Source organism: Mustela lutreola, chromosome 2, assembly GCF_030435805.1.
Source record: "Mustela lutreola isolate mMusLut2 chromosome 2, mMusLut2.pri, whole genome shotgun sequence".
Lineage (NCBI taxonomy): Eukaryota > Metazoa > Chordata > Mammalia > Carnivora > Mustelidae > Mustela > Mustela lutreola.
This window is the reverse complement of record NC_081291.1, coordinates 118,065,187-118,087,105: the sequence shown is the minus strand read 5'-3', so window position 1 is coordinate 118,087,105 and position 21,919 is coordinate 118,065,187. Positions and strand designations below refer to the sequence as shown.

At 38.7% G+C, this 21,919-nt stretch overlaps 1 protein-coding gene across 3 annotated transcripts in view; it reads left to right on the top strand.

The window, feature by feature from the left end:
- YEATS2 (YEATS domain containing 2) overlaps positions 1-21,919 on the top strand; it is a 118,906-nt gene that overhangs the window by 63,779 nt on the left and 33,208 nt on the right. For all 3 annotated transcript variants that reach the window (XM_059163339.1, XM_059163341.1, XM_059163340.1), the window contains exons 11-16: positions 5,646-5,885; positions 7,352-7,510; positions 8,960-9,063; positions 10,600-10,707; positions 11,442-11,624; positions 20,223-20,481. In XM_059163339.1, the coding sequence (XP_059019322.1) occupies positions 5,646-5,885; positions 7,352-7,510; positions 8,960-9,063; positions 10,600-10,707; positions 11,442-11,624; positions 20,223-20,481 (1,053 nt within the window). The remainder of the gene's footprint in view (positions 1-5,645; positions 5,886-7,351; positions 7,511-8,959; positions 9,064-10,599; positions 10,708-11,441; positions 11,625-20,222; positions 20,482-21,919) is intronic.

Sequence of the window (21,919 nt, the reverse complement as noted above, 5' to 3'; positions counted from 1 at the left end):
CTGCCTCTACTGTACAGTCCAATTATGAAAATAGACAGATCTTTATTCTTATCAGAAAAAAATTTTTCATGAAGTTCTACTGGTATTTTATAGAATATTAAACTCACAAAAAGGCATTAAATGTTTATTTTTTTGATGATTGTAACAGTTTCTTCTGATATGTTATAGGAGGACTTTTTGGTTTTGGTACCTAGTTGTGTGAATAAGAAATTGAATGTAAAGTATCTAATCTTATTTAAAATACAGAATAACAGCTGACACCACAGAAATACAAAAGACTTTAAGACTACTATGAAAAATTATATACCAACAAATTGGGCAACCTAGACAAAATGGATAAATTCCTAAAAACATATACCCTTCCAAAACTGAATCAGGAAGAAATAGAAATTTGAACAGACCAATTACCAGCAATGAAATTGAATCAGCACACAAAGCTCCTGGGGTGCTTGGGTGGCTCAATTGGTTGAGCACCCGACTCTTGGTTTCAGCTTAAGTTGTGATTTCAGGATTGTTGGATCAAGCCCCACATAGGGCACTGAGCTTGGCAGGGAGTCTGCTTGAGATTCTCTCTCCCTCTCTCTTATCCCCTGCTTGCATGCATGCATGCATACTCACAATCTCTCTCTCTCTATCTCTAGAATAAATAAATAAACCCCAAAACAAGAAAACCTCCCAACAAACAAAAGTCCAGGACCAGATGGCTTCACAGGTGGAATTCTACCAAACATTTAAAGGAGAGTTAATACCTCTTCTTCTCAGATTATTCTAAAAAAATAGAAGAGGAACAAAAGCTTCCTAATCCATTCTGTGAGGCCAGTGTTCCCTGATATTGAAACCACTACCCAAAAAAAAGAGAACTACTGGCAATATGTCTGATGAACGTAGATGCAGAAATCCTCAACAAAATAGTACTTAACTGAATCCAACAATAAATTGAAAAAAATCATTCACCGTGATTAATGGGATTTATTTCTGGGATGCAAGGATGGTTCAGTATTCAAAAACCAATCAGCGTGATAGTTCATATCAATAACAATGTATAAAAGCCGTATGATCATTTCAATAGATACAGAAAAAGCATTTGACAAAGTACACCATTCCTGATAAAAACCTTCAACAAAGTAGGTTTAAAGGAATGTCCCTTGACATGATAAAGGCTGTAATATATGAAAAACTCACAGCTAACATCATAGTCAGTTCCCTTAAGGTCAAGAACAAGACAAGAATATCCACTCTTACCACTTTATCAATGTAGTACTGGAAGGCCCAGCCTTAACAATTAGACAAGAAAAAGAAAAGCATCCAGATTGGTAAGGAAGAAGTAAAACTGTCACAATACTATATATAGAAAACTCTGAAGACTCCACCAAAAAAACTAGTAGTATTGATAAATTAATTTAGTAAGGTCACATGATACAGAATCAATGTACAGAAATCTTGCATTTCTATACACTAATAATGAAGCAAGGAATAAACTTAATCAAGGAAGTGAAAGACTTATACTCTGAAAACTATAAAACACTTATGAAAGAAATTGAAGGTGAGACAAACAAATGGAAAGATATTCTGTACTCATGTGTTGGAAGAACAAATATCATTAATTTGTCCAGGCTGCTCGAAGCAATCTATAGATGTAATGCAGTCCATACCAAAATAACAATAGCATTTTTCACAGACTAGAACACATGATCTTAAAATTTGTATGGAATTACAGAAGACCCTAAGGGGCACCAGGTGGTACAGTCTAGCATCCAGTTCTTGGTTTCAGGTCATGTCATGGTCTCAGGGTTGTAGGATCAAACCCTGCTTTGGGCACCATGCTCAGCAGTCTCCTTGGGATTCTTTCTTCCTCTCCTTCTGTCCCTCCTATTCTCCCTGTCTCTAAAATAAGTAAGTTAAATCTCTCTCTTTTTTTTTTAAAGACGACTTTATCTATATATCTGTTTATTTTAGAGAGAGCATGTGTGAATGCTAGTTGGGGGAGAAAGGCAGAGGGAAAGAGAGAATCTCAAGCAGACTCCTTGCTGAGCACAGGGCCCGATGTGGAGCTCAATCCCATAACGCTGAGATCATGACCTGAGCCAAAATCAAGAGTCAGACACTTAACCAACTGAGCCATCCAGGCATCCATAAATAAGATAAATCTTTAAAAAAAAAACCTAAATAACCAGTCTTAAAAAAGAATAAAACTGAAAGTATCACAATCCCAGATTTCAAGATATACTACAAAGCTGGAGTAATCGAAATAGTATGATACTGGCACAAAAAAAGACACATAGATTAATGGAACAGAATAGAAAACCAAAGGGAAACCCATGCTTATATGGTCAATTAATCTTTGACAGGGGAGGCAAGAATATGCAATGGAAAAAAGACCATCTGTTCAACAAATGGTGTTGTGGAAACAGAACAGCAACATGCAAAAGTATGAAACTGAGCCACTTTCTTAACACCATACACAAAAATAAACTCATGAGTTAAGGATTTAAATGTGAAGTCCGAACCATAAAAATCCTAGAAGAGATTCCAGGCAATAATTTCTGTGACATCGACAGTAGCAACACTTCTCTAGATATGTCTCCCAAGGCAAGAGAAACAAAAACAAAAATAAGCTCTTGGGCTTACATCAAAATAAAAAGCTTCTGCACAGCAAAATAAATGAAACTAAGAGACAGCCTACTGAATAGGGGAAGATATTCGCAAATGACATGTCCAAAAATACACAAAGAACTTCTACAACTCAACACCAAAAAACCAAATAATCCAATTAAAAAATAAGCAGAAGGGGCACCTGGGTGGCTCAGTGGGTTAAAGCCTCTGCCTTCGGCTCAGGTCTTGATCCCGGGGTCCTTTGATCGAGCCCCAAATTGGGCTCTCTGCTCAGCGGGGAGCCTGCTTCCCGCCTCTCTCTGCCTGCCTCTCTGCCTACTTGTGATCTCTGTCAGTCAAATAAATAAAGAAAATCTTTAAAAAAAAAAATAGGCAGAAGACATGAATAGACATTTCTCCAAAGAAGACACACAGATGGCAATAGACACATGAAAAGTTACTCAGCATCACCGGTCATCAGGGAAATGCAAATCAAAACCACAATGAGAGATCACCTCACACCTGTCAGAATGGCTAGAATCAGAAACACAAGAAAGAGCAAGTGCTGGTGAGGATGTGGAGAAAAGGGAACCCTCATGGACTGTGGGTGGGAATGCAAAGTGGTGCAGCCACTGTGGAACACAGATGCCTCAAAAAATGAAAAACAGAAGTATTATATGTATAAGCAGAAGTATTATATATATGATACAGTAGTTGCACTACTGGGTATTTACCCAAGGAATACAAAAACATGAATTCGAAAAGATACACTCACCCCTATGTTTATTGCAGCATTATTTACAACAGCCAGATTATGGAAGCAGTCCAAGTGACAGATGAATGGACAGAAAAGAGGTGGTACCTTTGTAAACTGGCCATAAAAAGAAGGAATCTTGCCATTTGCAGCGGCATGGATTGATCTAGAGAGTATAATTCTAAGTGAAATAAATCAGAAAGACAAATACCATATGATTTTACTCATATGTGGAGCTTACAAAACAAACTAACAAAAAAAAGAGACCAAAAGAAAAAGAAAAGAAAAAAAGACGGACTCTTAACCATAAAGAATAAACTGATGGTTAGCGAAGCAGAGGTGGGTGAGGGAGTGGGTGAAATAGGTGAAGGAGATTATGAAAACACTTGTGATGAGTATTGAATAATGTATACAGTTGTTGAATCACTATATTATATACCTGAACTTACATAATACTATATGTTATGTACTGGAGTTAAGAATGCAATATAAGGGGCACCTGGGTGACTCAGTCCGTTAAGCATCCTACTTTTTTTTTTTTTTTTTTTTTAAAGATTTTATTTATTTATTTGACAGAGAGAGATCACAAGTAGGCAGAGAGGCAGGCAGAGAGAGAGGAGGAAGCAGGCACCCTGCTGAGCAGAGAGCCCGATGCGGGACTTGATCCCAGGACCCTGAGATCATGACCTGAGTCGAAGGCAGCGGCTTAACCCACTGAGCCACCCAGGCGCCCCAGCATCCTACTTTTGATCTCAGCTTAGGTCTTGATCTCAGGGTCCTGGGATTGAACTCTTCGTTAGGCTACTCGCTCAGTTCAGCCTACTTTGAAAAAAAAAAAAAAGAAAGAAAAACAGCAAAACCAAAAAACCAGTATAAGATTCATTGTCAGGGTGCCTGGGTGTTTCAGTCAGTTAAGCATCCTGCTCTTGGGTTCCACTCGGTCATGATCTTAAGAGTCCTAGGATTGAGCCCTGCATCAGCAGGGAGTCTGTGTAAGCTTCTCTCTCTCCCTCTCCTGCCCCTCCCCCCTCAAAATTAATTTAAAATTTAATTTAAAAATTAATTTAATTTTAAAATAATTTAAGAAGGTTAATCAAAGGTATTTTGACTATGGCATTTTTTCATTTAGTTAAGTATTTAAGCGTATGATTTAATAATTTCTCTGACCTATACGTGTAAAATATAAAACTGGTTCTAAATGGTGTCAGTTTAATCTCCAAACCTACATTTTTATTTATATTTGTTTATTTATTTTAAGAGAGAGAGAGAATCTTTTTTTTTTTTTTTAAGATTTTATTTATTTATCAGAGAGAGAGAGAGGGAGAGAGAGCGAGCACAGGCAGACAGAATGGCAGGCAGAGACAGAGGGAGAAGCAGGCTCCCTGCTGAGCAAGGAGCCCGATGTGGGACTTGATCCCAGGACCCTGGGATCATGACCTGAGCCGAAGGCAGCTGCTCAACCAGCTGAGCCACCCAGGCGTCCCTTTTTTTTTTTTTTTTTTTTTTTTTTAAAGATTTTATTTGTTTATTTGACAGAGAGAGATCACAAGTAGGCAGAGAAGCAGGCAGAGAGAGAGGGAAGCAGGCTCTCCGCTGAGCAGAAAACCCCACGCAGGGCTCGATCCCAGCACCCTGAGATCACGACCCAAGCCAAAGGCATAGGCTTAACCCACCGAGCCACGCAGGCTATCCGAGAGAGAGAATCTTAAGCAGGCTCCACATTCAGTGTAGATAGAGCCCATTGTGGGGCTCAGTCTTACAACTCTGAGGTCATGACCTGAGCCGAAGTCAGCAATCAGACACTTAACTGATTGAGTCACCAGGTGTCCCCTAAGCCTACATTTTATGATGTTAATATTTTAGTCCTTTTACAAATTTCAGTTTTATTCCTCTTTAAATTTCAGTTGCATCTTCATGGGCATTTAATAAAATAGAACATTATTAGATTAAGTAAATGCTTCAAGTTATTCTTTTCAATTTAAATAGCTTTCTAATTCAGAACATAATACACTTGTATACTTTTTATATTGTTTGTGCTTTATAGTTAATATGTTTTCTAATTTTTTGAAAGAAACACTTTAATAAAATGATTCTAAACTGATAATTTACATTTCATCTAATTATGTGTATAGAAGGGTTTATAAATACTGTTAATTGTATGTATTCAACTGGGAAGTGGTTTAAATGGTTGTTGAAATGAGAAGGGATTTTTATTGTTTCATTCTTTAACCACAGTGGAAAGGTTTTAGTATGTCTAAGTGATTCATGACTTACCATTTGCCTGTTTCATTTCAAATAGGCTTCCCAACCAATACCGAAGCTGAGAGACACACTACTTTTTATTCTTTGCCATCTTCATTGGAACGAACACCCACCAAAATGACAACATCCCAGAAAGTTACTTTTTGTTCTCATGGCAATTCAGCTTTTCAGCCAATAGCATCAAGCTGCAAAATTGTGCCACAAAGTCAGGTTCCTAATCCTGAGTCACCCGGAAAATCCTTCCAACCCATCACCATGAGCTGTAAGATTGTTTCAGGTATACAGATGATGTATGTCAAGTTGATGGGTATAAAAATTGTTGTAATGGCAAAAGAAAGTATTATGGCTTTTTAAAAATTCTTTCAAGTAAGGTGTTTGTTTATTTGATAAGTAATGACTATTGATTAGCAAAGCTGTCAACAAAGGGAAAACAAAAGTCATTTCATATGCAAACAGTTTTTGAATAAAAAATGAAATTCAAAAAGGTCAACTTTTCATGTCCAAAAAGTGGTAGAGGTAAAATGTTTACTAGGATGTATGATTGAAACTATGGTAGGAATTAAGTTTTTGAGTTATCTATGAAAACCAGAGTGACTAGTAATTAAAAAAAAAAAAACTTAGAGCAGGCCTTTTGGAGTGGAGTTAAAGTTTGAAAGGTGGGACTTGGTTTGGAATTGAAATGTCTTTTATACTCTGCACAGTAGATAGAAAATTAGTCATTCCCATTATCAGTAGGTAGTTCTGAGCCTTCATTTTCACTGAGATTGAATTATCTACTGTCTCATGACAGTTTCACATTTATGTTAGGTAGACTTCAGGTAGGAATATACTTTATGGTGTAGGTTACATCACTTCAGAAAAGACTTGCAAGAAAGTCAGTAGAAATATCTAGGCAGTGGGAAGCCTGTATATATGAAGGTGGAGAAAAGGAGTCTTCAGTGCTAAAAATAGACAACTAAGCAGAAATATGATCCCAGTCTTTGAAATTGATGAAAGGTGAGGAATGTGTAATTTTACCTCCCATTTAGAAGCATTTGGAACTTGCTGTTTCAGAGGCGGAATAGGCTGAACATACAGATTGGTTACAAGTTTAGAGAAATTCATGGATGACAAATTTGATTGACAAAAAAAACCATTGAGGATGTTGAATGGTACATGGGTAATCTTTGTGAGTGTTCTGTGGGAACAGGAATCTCTGGATTGTAGCTGACTTGGTATTGACAGACTTCTGTTTAGGGTGGGTGAATTCCATGTTTTCAAGTAGGAAATTAGTTGTAAATCAAGACTCCTGGTTTGTAAGTCTAGCTGTTCACTTACTAATTTCCTATCATTTTAGTGTCTTGGAGTATAACCATTATTATAACAATTGGACAAGTGTGAAGAGTTGGGTTATCTGGGGATTCAGCAATTCCACACTATTATGTAAAGCTCTGCTTTTTTAACTTTAGTGTGCCCATGGGATGGGTATGTGTGTGGGGGAATCTTGGTGAAGTACAGATTTATATTTAGTAGGTCTGGGGGAGCACCTCAGAATCTGTTTCTCAGAAGCTGCCTGCTGATGCTGGTGGAGGGATGAGTCCCCGCCTCAGTTACTCCACTGCTGTTGCTCAGTACCTGAAACATATAGAGTCCCATTCTCTTTTCCCCATATGTCGCCTTTGTCCTCCATTGTCTTCAGTGTTTTCTTAGATGGGTTGAGTATATGTCTTTAGTTTATTTCATTTCTCTTTTTTATTAATAAAGGTTCCCCCATATCAACTCCAAGTCCATCACCGCTGCCTCGAACCCCGACTTCCACTCCAGTCCATGTGAAGCAAGGCGCTGCCAGCTCTGTCATTAATAACCCTTATGTTATCCTGGATAAGCCGGGGCAGGTTATTGGAGCCACCACTCCCACTACAGGTAGGCATTTCATCGATATTTGTGCGATCTGAAAGGTTTGATCTTTCATAAAGTCGAAATCCCAGCATGACTTAGTAGCCATCTAATGGGAGAATGAAGTCTTTGTTTGTAAACAAGAGAAGGAACTCTAGAATAGTAAATCCAGTGCTATTTCTCTGAGAGAAGATGTACTATATGTAAAATTTCTATTTTTTAGGAATTTACTTAAATTTTGTTTTTAATTTCTAAAGATTAAAAGAGAAATAGAATTAATGTTCTTTAAAAAAAAAAAATGTTGATTTTTTTTTTTTCGTTTAGAAGACATTCTTTTTGGGCCTGCAGGCAAATGTGGTTATTTTTCAAACTAAGCTTCAGAAGAATACCTTTGTGGCCCACGTATGTTTCTCACCAGTCAAACTAAAAAGTGATCTTTACTTTTCTGTGAATAAGATAAATTGTATGTGTGGGAGAGAAATTGAACTCTGCAGTTTAAAAAAGGGACCTCTGATAGAAAGAATAAGAACTGGATTTATTTTATGTGTCACCATAATTCCCTATAGCTACAGAGTGCTTTTCAGATTTTTTCTAAGTATTTGCACTAACATTATTTTATGTATTTGTTTCATTTAAACTATGTGAACACATGCTTCTAAATGTAAACTTTTCTATAGCTCTCACTTTTAATTAAGAAAAATAGTGAGAGAAAAGAAGTGACTATAAGATTTTTTTTTTTTAAACATAATTGATCTTAGCACATGAGTATATGCTGGATCTTTCTAAATAGTTTTTTTTGGAAAGTTAGGTCCTTTAACAGTGATTATAATTGTGGAACTCCTTTTTAAAAAAAGCTGCTTTCAGAAATTACTTAATAGCCTTTTGGATAAATTGAGGGATGTCAAATAGGTATCCTTTGAGGATGGTTAGTTATAGGAATTAGCCACTCTTTGCAGGCACGTTTGATAAATGGAGCAGGTGATCAAATACCATTTTTGGTCTTGACTTATTTTTTACTATAGGTAGTGGGACTTGCTTTTATCAGACCCTAAAGGCAGGTATACACGTGGAGTATAAATTGCTTATGTCACTAGCACTTTGGAATAGGTACAACCTCCTGGTGAGATATTTTGAAGGAGCTAGCATTCAGTTAGATTAATTCATGTGTTACATCATTATGTAACCAATACCCTTATGTTCTGGTGTCTGTCTCTGTATACAGGTAGTGTGTAATGTCTGTGTACTTATTCTTCTGCATGTCCTTACTAGCTTCTTATCTGTTTTTAGGTTAGTGAGGTGGTCAGCTTCACAGGAGGAATCCTTAAGTATGTTTTCAATAATTTCAGGGTTGTGAGTTTTCAACACTTAAAAATGAAAAATAGTGGGATATAGGGGTAAGGTGGTAGAAAATGCTTTTAAATTCCATTTTGTAAATTTTACTTTGTACTTTATTTTAAAATCTGCTTTGCTTATCAGGAAGTCCTACAAACAAGCTCTCTACTGCCTCCCAGGCCTCCCAAGGAACAGGTTCCCCTATTCCTAAAATTCATGGAAGTAGTTTTGTAACATCTACTGTCAAGGTAACACTCTTATTGCATTATTGCACTTTTCTAGTTTTTAAAGACAGTAAGTTCAAGCCCAGCAAGAATTTGTCAGTTGATAATGCAAATTTCATTAAGTAGAATCTTCAAGCTAATAAGCATCTTGAAGATCATCTACTCCAGACTCCACTATCTTACTGTTGATTTTTTCCTAGTGTGGAAAATGTTTCTCAACACTTCCATCAGTTGGACAGTCGGTATCTATTTGAAAACTTACTATGATGACGAGGCAGCTATTTATAGGAGTGGGGGGAGGTCAGCTTTGTTAAAGACTTTTCCTTATAAAAATATTCATTGAGCAGCATTCTTCTTTTCTTCCTATATTTGTGCCAATAAGGAGTAAATACATATTTTTTCTATTTGTCAGCCATGTAGTCATTTAAAAATAATTCTTTCTTTCTTCTTTTTCTCCCCCCGCCCTTCAGGGTAAGGAAACCTATAAAATTAGAACTTCAGATATGATCTGACTTGTTCAGCTAAGAGTTCTAGGTATCTGCTCACTGCTTGGCAAAGACAGCCCCTGCTATTTTGGTTAGTTAGTTACTTGTCATTGTCATGGCTCCCTAGAGCCTTTGAGGTATAAACTGGTATGTGAAAACTGAGAATTCAGAGGTCATCTCCTACATGACAAGTGTTAACACATTCTTACATATAGGTACTTAATAGTGATGATATTGAATAGTTTTCTGTTCTAAGGTGAGGTTTTTCTCCCGAGTGCGATGCTGCCTATGAGCACTGTTATATGAATGCCTAAATTGTAATAATTGCCTTGAAGGTCTTCATTCTCTGCCAGTCAGTTTTTAATGTTTGTTGATCTTTTCATTACATGGTTAAGCAGTATTAACTTTGTTGCTTGTCCCTAATTTATGGTTAATTGCCTCTGAGACTTACATTTTGTATTTGAGAACTAGAGACAGATATCAGTAATTTTGAGTGTTTACCTTTGTTTCGTTGGTTTTGCCTTCATTGTTTAAGTTCTTTCTGTTGTTTTGTTTTTTAAATCCCTATTGAACAATTTCCCTCTGTGTTGGGTATTTATTTGGAGTAAAGACAACAAATCAAGTTGTGTGAATACTACTGAAAGGGTGTATATACTGAAACACTGTAGCTCTTTCATTTATTTATTTAGTGCCTAGGCTCTCCGGATAGAAAAAAAATAAAATAAGCCTTTAGTGGCTTACCATCAGGCAGGGGTCTGGACATGCAAACCAATGAATCAGCCAAATGCTAGAGGTATATCATAGTTTTTCCAGCATACACCAGGGCCCAGATGAGTAGGTTCTTGTCAGGTTATAGCCTTTCCTTGCATTTGGTTTCTAAAAACAATAATTAAAATGCAAGGGTAGGGGCTTGGAAAACTCCACAAAGAGTTTTGAGCTTTTGGGGTTTTGTTTTGTTTTGTTTTTCAGGTATGTTTCTAGAGAATGTCACAGGTTTATATTAAATAAAAGGGTCTAGAATACTTGAAGTCAGTTATTTTATCCTAATTATACATGTGTATTTTTACATACACAGCAGGAGGATTCTTTGTTTGCATCTATGCCACCTCTTTGCCCTATTGGGAGTCACCCTAAGGTTCAGAGTCCTAAACCTCTAACTGGAGGACTTGGAGCTTTCACAAAAGTGAGTATTTATTAGCGTATTATCCCACAAGTCAGTATGGTTTTGTTACATAATTGTTTTTGTGGCATGTTGGAGTTGATTGACACTACCCTACAACATGTTACTTTTTAGTATGTCCTAATTCTAAGACCAGATTCTTTTTTTCTTTTTTTTTAAGATTTTATTTATTTGACAGAGAAAGAAACAGTGAGAGGGGGAACTCAAGCATGGGGAGCGGGAGAGAGAGCAGGCTTCCCACTGAGCAGGGAGCCTGATTCAGGGCTTGATCCTGGGACCCTGGGATCATGACCTGAGCTGAAGGCAGGTGCTTAACCGACTGAGCCACCCAGGCACTCCCTAAGATCAGATTCTAAGACTTCCGCAACATGCTGCCATTTATTTAGTTGTGTCCACAGGGCAGCTCTTAGTATCCAGCAAGGTGGTAACTCCTGAGAGTACAAACTGTGTGTGTGTTTCTTTCTGCTGCCATTTGCCATCAAAATCTAGAACAAATGGACTAGGTCAAGTTTGCAGAAACACAGGATCAAATCCAGATCCTACTTTTGGTCCCTTTGATAGCTATTATGGGCTGTATTTAAGCAGTGTTTCTACCCTTCTGGTGGAATCATTTTTTTTTTTTTTTTAATAGACCAAGCCTCATTAATTCATTAATTCCTGCAAGCAGAATAGCTTCAGATATTAGTGGCTTTTCTTATGGGATGGTTATTCAGAGTCATCATCATGTTTGTTGCCAGGTAATCATCAAACAGGAACCTGGCGAAGCCTCTCACGTGCCTGCAACAGGAGCTGCCAGCCAGTCACCACTCCCTCAGTATGTGACAGTGAAAGGGGGTCACATGATTGCTGTTTCCCCTCAAAAACAGGTCCTAACTGCTGGAGAAGGGACTTCCCAGTCACCAAAGATTCAGCCCTCCAAGGTTTGTGTTGGGTAGGGTTGGAGAGGTTAATAATATGTCAGTGAATGTTATTTGCCTGAGTAACAGGCAGGTGCTGACAGAATTCAGATGACAGGGTTGCTGATCCCAGAAAAACCTGTAGATGGAAGCTGTGTTGGAAAAGCAAGTTAGTGTCAAACCCATCTGCTCTTGAAGTAAGCATTGACAAGAGCAGGAGCTGTGTTACGGAGGGCCCATGAATAGTCGAAGAGGTATGGGGATGCTATGTTATATCTCTGGCAGTGAAGACGGTAGAATTCACGGACACAACTTCCAGTTGATGCAGGTGTAAAATGGGTAGCCGACAGGACCAGGGTCAGCTGTTCTACTTGTTTCTGGTAAGTGAGTGCTGTAGTTTATACCTCTGATATTCAGGCTGTGGCCTCTGTTTATTGATTCTTGACTCTTCAGAGAATGTATTTGCTTTATAATTTGAAAGTGTGGGGAACTAATATATCAAGACAACTGTAAAATGGCATATAGACCCATGTTTTCCTTCTTTGGTTGTGCTTATGAGTGCCTTTCTGTCTCCCGTTCTTGTTTACATGCTATCTAATCCTCATGATACGCTCAAACCCATTTTACAAATGAGGAAACTCTTGAGAGTACTTTAGCTAATAAGTGACAGAGGATTTGAACCCAGGTCTTCTGACTCCAAAATCTCCCATTGTAGAGCTAATTAAAATTTGTGAGCCATGTTCTGGAACCTAAGCATGCTTTTAGAACATACAGAGTTAAATTATCTCCTTTTAGGCAGCAGATATATTCTAAAGCTATCAAGAATATTATGGAAGGGCGCCTGGGTGGCTCAGTGGGTTAAGCCGCTGCCTTCGGCTCAGGTCATGATCTCAGGGTCCTGGGATCGAGTCCCGCATCGGGCTCTCTGCTCGGCAGGGAGCCTGCTTCCTCCTCTCTCTCTCTGCCTGCCTCTCTGCCTATTTGTAATCTCTGTCTGTCAAATAAAATAAATAAAATCTTTAAAAAAAAAAAAAAAAAAAAGAATATTATGGAAAATATTTGTTTTTCAACTTGAAAGGCATCCTGTCTAGGGATAGATGAATTGCTTAGAGAGGAGTACTGTATTTATTTATTTTATTTTAAAAATATTTCATTTATTTATTTATTTATTTATCTATCAGGGAGAGAGAGAGAGAGCACAAGTAGGCAGAGGGGCAGGCAGAGAGAGAGAGAGGAGGAAGCAGGCTCCCCGCTGAGCAGGGAGCCTGATGCAGGGCTCGATCCCAGGACCCTAGGATCATGACCCGAGTGGAAGGCAGAGGCTTAACCCACTGAGCCACCCAGGTGCCCCCCGCCCCCGAAGAATACTTTAAAATAGAAAAATGGTTTTAGGTCTTTTGGTTTAGGTTAGATAGCTGCACATAGATGTAACAAAAATGCGTATGTTACAGTTCTTAAGTCTGAATGGTTCTAAAATCTGTAAGAATCTACTAACCACTTTCCCAAACTTAACCTGGTCATGACTCATCTGATGATTAAAAATACATAGATACTTAGACCCTGTCTCATACTTTCTGAATCAGAATCTTCTTGGGGGCCCTGGGAATCTGGATTTTTATCAAGCTCTCTTGCTCACTTGTATGATTTGGCAAATTTAAGAACCACTAAGCTATAGCATCAAATTTGACTTTGGGGCTTCCCTAGCCCAAATCACTAGAACAGGTACCCCCAGCTGCTTCCTAATGCACTCACTATTGTTTTGGCCTTAGGAGTAAGCCATTGTTAAATCCTTTCATGAATCAGTTACTGTTATCTAGACTTCCTACTCAGACACATCATGATTCTTCAGAATCTGTTTTCCTTCACCAAAGATACATGGACTCACTCATTTAGGGTTTTTTTTTTTTAAAGATTTTATTTATTTGACAGACAGAGATCACAAGTAGGCAGAGAGGCAGGCAGAAGGGGAGAGGGGAGGAGGTTCCCTGCTGAGCAGAGAGCCCGATGCGGGGCTCGATCTCAGGACCCGGGGATCATGACCTGAGCCAAAGGCAGAGGAGGCTTAACCCACTGAGCCACCCAGGCACACCTCATTTATGTATTTGAGCCAAAATAGCGTTGCTGTTTAGGTTCAGAAGCTCTGGATAAGTTAGTTTCAGTTTTTTACACCTTGCATTTTGCAAATCCACCTCTCTGTAATGCTGAACAACTGTATTGGCTTTCTTGTCACATTGCCACCTACCTCTTGGCATTATTAGACTAAGAAAAAGTGGATAATTTTGTGCTGAAATGCTCTGAATAAAGTTTAAGGGCACCTGAAAAGAAAAGCCACAGATGAGGGTGAAAGAAATGAACAGAAACAGAAGAGCATGAGAAAAGACACACCCTGTTTATCCAGGAAATTTAGTACAAACTCTGGACTCCAGATAAGGAGCTGTCTGCAAGTACAGACATGTCCCTGGTTATTGCCGAAGTGCATTCCTAGAAACTGTGCCAGAAAATAGAAGGGTGAACAAAATTATACTGTTTTACCTTCCATTCAATTTTGGCTTACCTTTTTCCTGAATGTAAAGAGAGAGGGGTGCTGCTTTTGCCATAAAACGGGACATCTGAGCATTTAGTGGGTTCATGTGAGAAGGAAGCACTGTGGCATAGTAAAAAGAGTGCAATCTTTGGAATGAGAGCTCGTTACAGATCTCAGCCACTTATTACCTGTGCGACCTGGGCGGGTTTGTATTTCTAAGCCTTGTGTTTTTCCATCTGGTAAAAGGGAATAATACCCTATGTCTTTCAGACCAGTAGGATTAGTAATCATTGTGTATGGGGCGCCTGGGTGGCTCAGTTGGGTAAGCGTCTGCCTGCGGCTCGGGTCGTGATCCCAGCCTCTGGAGATAGGAGTCCTGCATCCTGCATGGTCCTGCATCAGGCTCCCTGCCCAGCAGGAAGTCTGTTTCTCCCTCTGCCCCTCCCCCTACTTGTACGTGCGCATTCTCTCTCTCTCTATTAAATGAATAAATAAAATCTTTTTTAAAAAATCATTGTATGGGAAGGACTTAGCACAGAGCCACTCACTAAGTGATAGCAGCTAAATGTGACTAAGGACAAGTCCTGTGTAAATATGCAGGAGTACCATGATCATTCTCATTGAATACTAAATTGTAATTGGCTGAATTTTTCAGTGTCTGGAGGAAAAGTTACACACATATAATCCTCCTTTTCTGGTTGTTAAAGTAAATTTTGACTTGCAAAAGTCTGGACAGGGCACAAACAAAAACACTGAATCAAAGCGTGAGTCAAAGGGAAGTATTTAAAATAATAGAGAACAGAGGGTATCTGTTTTGTGAAACTAGAAGAAAATTAGGAATGCAGAGAGAAGTGGTGTGGAATGGGAAGAGTTCAGGTTCTAGGCTAAAATGTTGTCTTGTTAAGAAAAGAAAAACTAATTTGGGGTTGTAGTGTCCTACTTAAGAGTCTTCCTTACGCTGTCCATAGACAGCTGTGCGTAGGATTTTCCCCAGTAAATGCCAGACTTCCTCCTCCCTTTTTTCAGACAGGAGGTGGGGTTAATCTTGTGTGTGGTATGCTGTGCTGGATAAGCTCTGCTAATGAAAACTGCCCTCCTGTGGCCAGTTTGGGACACCACATTTTATTTAGCTTGTGGAGAGATTAAATATGTCATATTCTGGAAGTTTTAATAGCAGGTGAGTGAGGATAGAGCTTGGTACAAGGTAGAAAAAGCAATTTAAGATGCATGGAATTTCGGAAAAGAAAATAGTCCAATCCATATGTATTTTCCTTTAAGATTTTTTTTTGCTTTCTCTGTTGGCTTAGGAACATGAAAATAAATTGTATAATATAGCTTATGCAATGAATTATTTAGTTTGATATATTTAGAAAACATGAAGACTCTAATCTCAGAAAAAAGTTTGACTACTATAATAGAGAAATCCAAAGCCCATAAAACTTAAATAAGTTTTTTTTTTTCTTCTTCTCACACATAAAAGACCAGTAGGCTGTTCAAGTATGTTGGCTTCACAGTCATCAAGAATCTAGATTCCATTTTGTTCTGCCATTCTCAAAATTTGGTTCTTAGCTTATGGGCTACGATAGCTGTTTCATTTCATGCCAGCATGTTCACATTTTTGGCTAGCACGAAGAGAAAAGGGGGGGTGAGAAGCCATAACCCAAAGGTTGCACTCATCACTTCTCTTCCTATCCTTCTAGCCAGAAATGAAATGACCAGCACTAGGCTGAGAAATGTTCTATGTGGCCATGTCCCTATTTGAAAACTGGGGGCTCTCTTACTGTGAGAGAAAAAACAAATGGACATCAGGGTTCAACTGGCACTTTCTGTCATTACCCAAAAATGTTTTTCTACATTAAGAAACATTTTTTCCATAAGTACATAGAAAAGTGTTTGTTTTGACAGAGAGAGAGAGAGAGCAGAGGGCTGGGGAGGGGGAGACCCAGAGAGAATCTTCAGTAGGCTCCACACCCAGGAGGGAGCCTGATGCAGGGCAAAGTTCTTGATTAGTAAGAGTTTCTCTGCCACTCTGTGGCCACAGCAACATTCCATGTTGCCTGCGGAGTAAGGCTCATACAGTCAAAATAGATTTGGATCATCCTAAGGGATTGTTTTAAGCCAGAGAGTGGGAGATTTTCTTTTCCACTCTGGTGCTTTTTTCCCCCATTGGTTCTTTGAGTCTTTTTCTTTCTTTCTCTCCTTCCTTAAACTTATGTAAAAGTAAGAGGCTATTACAATGAACCCTATATGCCCATTACACAGTTTCAGTAATTATCAGCATTTTGCTAATCTTACTTCTCTTCCTAGGATATTTTAAAGCAGATACTGGATGTTATATACTTTAATTTCCATTTGACTAAATGAATCAAGGAATGAAGGTCCTCTGCCCTCGCCAACTGTGGATCCATTTGGCGCTCTCCATCCTTTGCGTCTCCATGTAACCTCATGGATTACTGTTGTTTGGTTAATGATAACAAGTGTCTTGGGCTGCAGCAGCTGTCGTTTACTGTGTACCTCATATCTTATGAAATAAATATTATCCATATTTGATAGATGAGGTGTTTAAGGCTAAAGCTCAGAAACATTAAATAACTTACCCAGCTACCAACCAGTGGAACAAAACTGGGAAACCAAGGCTGACTGCTTACAAAATCCTGTGCTTTTTCTTCTTTGTTACACTATAGTTTATAACAGTTGATTAGGAGACTATTTTCTTTATATCAACTGTAGCATCCAAGTACATGCAAATGTATTTTACTGTATTTACATCTTTGCAAAGAAACCATGTATGATTTAGTAGTTATTTAACTGAAAAGTTCCATTCATCAATTGTATATGTTTTTCATTTTGTTCTATTTCTTAGGTAATCATATTATAATTAACAATGCTAATCCTGTTATTTTTTTTTTAAGATTTTATTTATTTATTTGACAGAAATCACAATTAGGCAGAGAGGCAGAGAGAGAGGGGGAAGCAGGCTGAGCAGAGAGTCCAATGTGGGGCTCGATCCCAGGATCCTGAGATCATGACCTGAGCCAAAGACAAAGGCTTAACCCACTGAGCCACCTAGGTGCCCCAATCCTGTTATTTTTAATTTAGAAATATTATAAAGTAAAATACAGAGAATAATATAATCAGTGCTCATATATCTTCCACCCAAAGTTAACATGTCTGTATTTATTTCATCTCCTATTTTCCCCAAATAAAACACGACAAAGTTGAAGTCTACTTTGTTCTTCCCAAAAGCAACACTATCATGAATTTGGATGTGTAGCATTCCAATTCATACTTTTATTGCATAAATCCACAGCCATAAATAACATGTAATGTTGTGTGTTTTGAAGATTTACATGAAAGATATTTATACTCATATTTTTCTGCATCTCCCCTTTCAGTATGTGTACTGTCAGAGTTTTTTGATGCTGATATATATAGTTCTAGTGCATTCATTTTTACTAATGTGTGCTAGTCCACTATCTGTCTTATACCAGTGTATACATTCCTCTACCTGTAGGCATTAAGCATGTTGTTCCATGTTGTAGGCATTAAGTTTGCTGACAATTTTCTATAATTATAAATAATGCTACCTTGGGCCTTCTGTACATGTTCCCTTGAGCACATGTCTCGGGTTTCTGTAGGACATGTTTCTAAAAGAGGAATTGTTACAACATGGGATATGTGAATTTTCAGTGTCAGTAGATATGCGGTACCTCTCTGGAGTGGCTGTACAGATTACTTTGCTTTTTTTTTTTTTTTTAAAGATTTTATTTATTTATTTGACAGAGATCACAAGTGGGCAGAGAGGCATACAGAGAGAGAGAGGGTGAAGCAGCCTCCCTGCTGAGCAGAGAACCCGGTATGGGGCTCGATCCCAGGACCCTGGGGTCACGACCTGAGCCAAAAGCAGAGGCTTTAGCCCACTGAGCCACCTTGGAGCCCCCAGATTACTTTTCTTTAGCAGTGAACAAATGTTCCTGTTTCCCCATACCCTCCAGCCATTTCTTGGTGTTAACAGTCTTCTAAATTTTTTCCTCCAATCTGATGGGTGAAAAGTACTGATACTTTATCATTTTCACTTTTAGAAAGTAGATCTTTTGGTATTCTTTTAATGTTATAAAAGTCTTTTCATCTAGTTTCTGGTGAGAAGTTCTTTTTATGAAATAACTGAGCGCAGTGGGAAACACTCTCCCAGTTTGCCATTAATTAAATTTTCTTCTAATTTAACAACCTACTATTGACTTTTAAAAGAGTTCTATAGTATTTTCTTACTTGAAAGGGTTCTCTTTATAATACCTTCAGAACCAGATATTTCCAGCTTGCATAATTTGGGTATTGGGGTCTTTTTTTTTAAGATTCCTTTTTAAAGATTTTATTTAATAGAGAGAGCACAAGAGGGTTAGAGGGAGAAACAGACATCCTGCTGAGCAGGGAGCCTGACGTGGGGCTGGATCCCAGGACCCTGGGACCATGACCCAAACTAAAGCAGACACTTAATCGACTGAGCCACCCAGGCGTGCCCCTATCCCCCTTTTTAAAAAGATTTATTGAATTATTTTAGAGCACACATGCACGTACACCTAGTGGGGGAGGAGCAGAAGGAGAGGAAGAGAAGCAGACTTCCAGAGAAGCACAGAGCCTACGTGGCCTGCACCCATGACCCTGAGATCACGACCTCATCCAAATCAGGAGTTGGCCACTTAACTGACGGAGCCACCCAGGCACTCCTAGACTTCTTTTTCTTCTTCTTTTTTTTTTTTTTTAAGATTTTATTTATTTATTTGACAGACAGGATTACAAGTAGGCAGAGAGGCAGTCAGAGAGAGGAGGAAGCAGGCTCCCTGCCAAGCAGAGAGCCTGATGTGGGGCTCGATCCCAGGACCCTGGGATCATGACCTGAGCTGAAGGCAGAGGCTTTAACCCACTGAGCCACCCAGGCGCCCCCCTCCAGACTTCTTTTTTAACCAAATATTTACCTTTAAGGAAAGGAAAAATTAGAATTATGTAGAAAAAGATAATTTTTCTTGAAAATTCGTTGGAAGAAGTGTCACGTGTTTTACTATTTAACAAATGATGTGAATCATTAGAACTTCCAGAGATGAAGAAATAGCGTTTCAGATGGGGTAATATAGGAGTGGTTACTGAAAGAGGTGATCTTTAAAAGAATGGTGAATAGTAGAGTTTCTAGTTCATATATGAAAATGTCTATTGCACAGTTTGTTTTTTTTTTTAAGATTTTATTTATCTATTTGGGAGAGAACATGCATAAACAGAGAGGGGTAGAGGGAGAGGGAGAAGCAAACTCCCCGCTGAGCGGGAATCCTACACGGGCTCGATCCCAGGACCCTGAGATTATGACCTGAGCCGAAGACAGAGGCTTAACCCACTGAGCCACCCTGGGGCCCCTATTGTAGTTTTTCTTAATGTGAAGTTTAAAATTACCTGGATATCCACACAGTAGTGAATGTTTGCATAGATTATGGTATATCTGTTCTAATATATTTGGCCATCTAAAAATGTGTTTGAAAAATAGTAACATTGGAAAGTGCTTGTAATATGATGTTAAATTTAAAAATTATAAAACTCTACATGTAATTCTAATCTGTGTTTTAAAATGTACATTAAAAAATTGGAAGCAAACATATTAAAAATACTAAGTTATTTCTGGGGGTGCCTGGTTAGCTCATTTGGGTAGAGCTTGCAACTCCTGATCTTGGGGTCATGAGTTCAAGCCCCACCTTGGGGATGGAGTTTACTTAAATAAATAAAATGAAAGAATAAGAGGTTATTTCTAGATAAGTAGAAGTTTTATCTTTGTATTTCTGTACTTTCTAAGTTTTTAAAAAAAAACATATAAAATAAGTTCTATCTAGTAGCTGGGGCTAAGACAAAAACTATAGCCTTCTACTGTAATAATATCTAAAATATAATAAATATCGTTCACATCTATCATTGGCATTCCTAGACGATTAAATTAGACTCCATATGTTATACCTAGGGCTTTGCTTTGATCTTTGCTAGAATAGAGTGACTGTTCTGTTCTAAGAGCCCTTGAAAGAACTGAGAAGCAGCACTGGTGTATTCTTCTCTATCTTCAACAGGTTGTTGGGGTGCCAGTTGGGTCTTCTTTACCTTCAACAGTGAAACAGGCTGTGGCAATCAGTGGTGGCCAAATCCTTGTAGCCAAGGCCAGCTCTTCTGTTGCCAAAGCAGTTGGGCCAAAGCAAGTCGTGACACAAGGAGTTGCCAAAGCAATTGTGAGTGGAGGTGGAGGAACCATTGTTGCTCAGCCAGTGCAAGCCTTAACCAAGGCTCAGGTCACTGCTGCCGGCCCTCAGAAGACTGGATCCCAGGGTTCAGGTAACTGATGCTCTTTGGGGGTCCTTTCAGCTGCAGCTGTTTCTAGACTGTTCTTTGCTAGTGGTTTATTTAGTTCTGAGAAAACCTGTTAGGTTGATGCTATAACCAGTATATAAAAACATGTTAACCTTTTTCAGGTAACATTTTACATAGAGGTCTGTAAGTGGTTTATTTTAAGGTGTGTGTGTGTGTGTGTGTTAGCAAGAGAAATAAAAACAGAGGATATTTCTTGCTAACTGCTTTCAGGTCTGAAGGATAATTTTCATTTGACCGTATCTCTACTTTGGATTGTATTCAGACTTAAAATCTTGGGGTGGTCATTTGTCAGCAGCATTTTGAGATACTTGACTAATGTATTCTCTACTAAATAGGTTTAAACACCTTGCATGTGTTTGAAGCCTTGATGTGTTGTTTCTCTGAGGGCATGAAAAAATATACCCAAGACATTAGATACATTTACCAATTTTTGAGGGTCATGATGAAGCTAAAGAGTTGTTGCAGTGAGTCAGAAGAACAGAAGGCAGTGATGTCTGAATCATTATCTTGTATACCTGCTACTCAGCTATTTGTTAATTATTCTTGAAAAAAATTTTAAAAAGAAAATATAGAAACTAAGTAATAAATGGAAAGAATAACCAGAATCAACTTTATGCAAAAAAATAAAATAGATTCAGAAGAAAAAAGAAAAAGAAGGTAATGGATGTCCAAAATAAAAGATTTCAGAGGTGATGAATTGGTGATGACAGAGTCCATTCGTGGCATTAAAAATGAGTGCTTCAGGGCGCCTGGGTGGCTCAGTGGGTTAAGCCGCTGCCTTCGGCTCAGGTCATGATCTCAGGGTCCTGGGATCGAGTCCCGCATCGGGCTCTCTGCTCAGCAGGGAGTCTGCTCCCTCCTCTCTCTCTCTGCCTGCCTCTCTGCCTGCTTATGATCTCTCTCTGTCAAATAAATAAATAAAATCTTTAAAAAAAAAAAAAAGAGTGCTTCAGATGGGTTGGAAGAAGTGATCTCTGGAGTTTAGAAAATGAAGTGCCTGAGAAGCGGGAGAATTAAACAAGTCACTTACCGTGCTCTCACTGAGGATGACCATCGTTGGCATTCGAGCAAGGCTGAGCCAGGAGTCAGTCCTCAGCAAGTGAGGGGAAGTTGCTGGGAGTTCAGTAAATAACAGAGAAGGGTAAGGTAGGTGGTAGAGCCAGGCATGAGCCTCACAGGAACCATTAGGTTTTCTTCCAGAATGAAGGGTGGTGGTGGTCTGGAAGCCACACTGGAGAGCACAAAGGTGCCTCCCCTAGTCATGGCCCTCAGACACTGAGGTAAGAGTAAAAAAACATCGGTAAGCTAAGGGGGTTGCTGGGGAAGTCCTGTGTCTTCAGAGGACTCAGTGTTTAATTACCACAAAAAGAGCTAATGTTCAAAGAGGTCGAGGGTCTAGAGG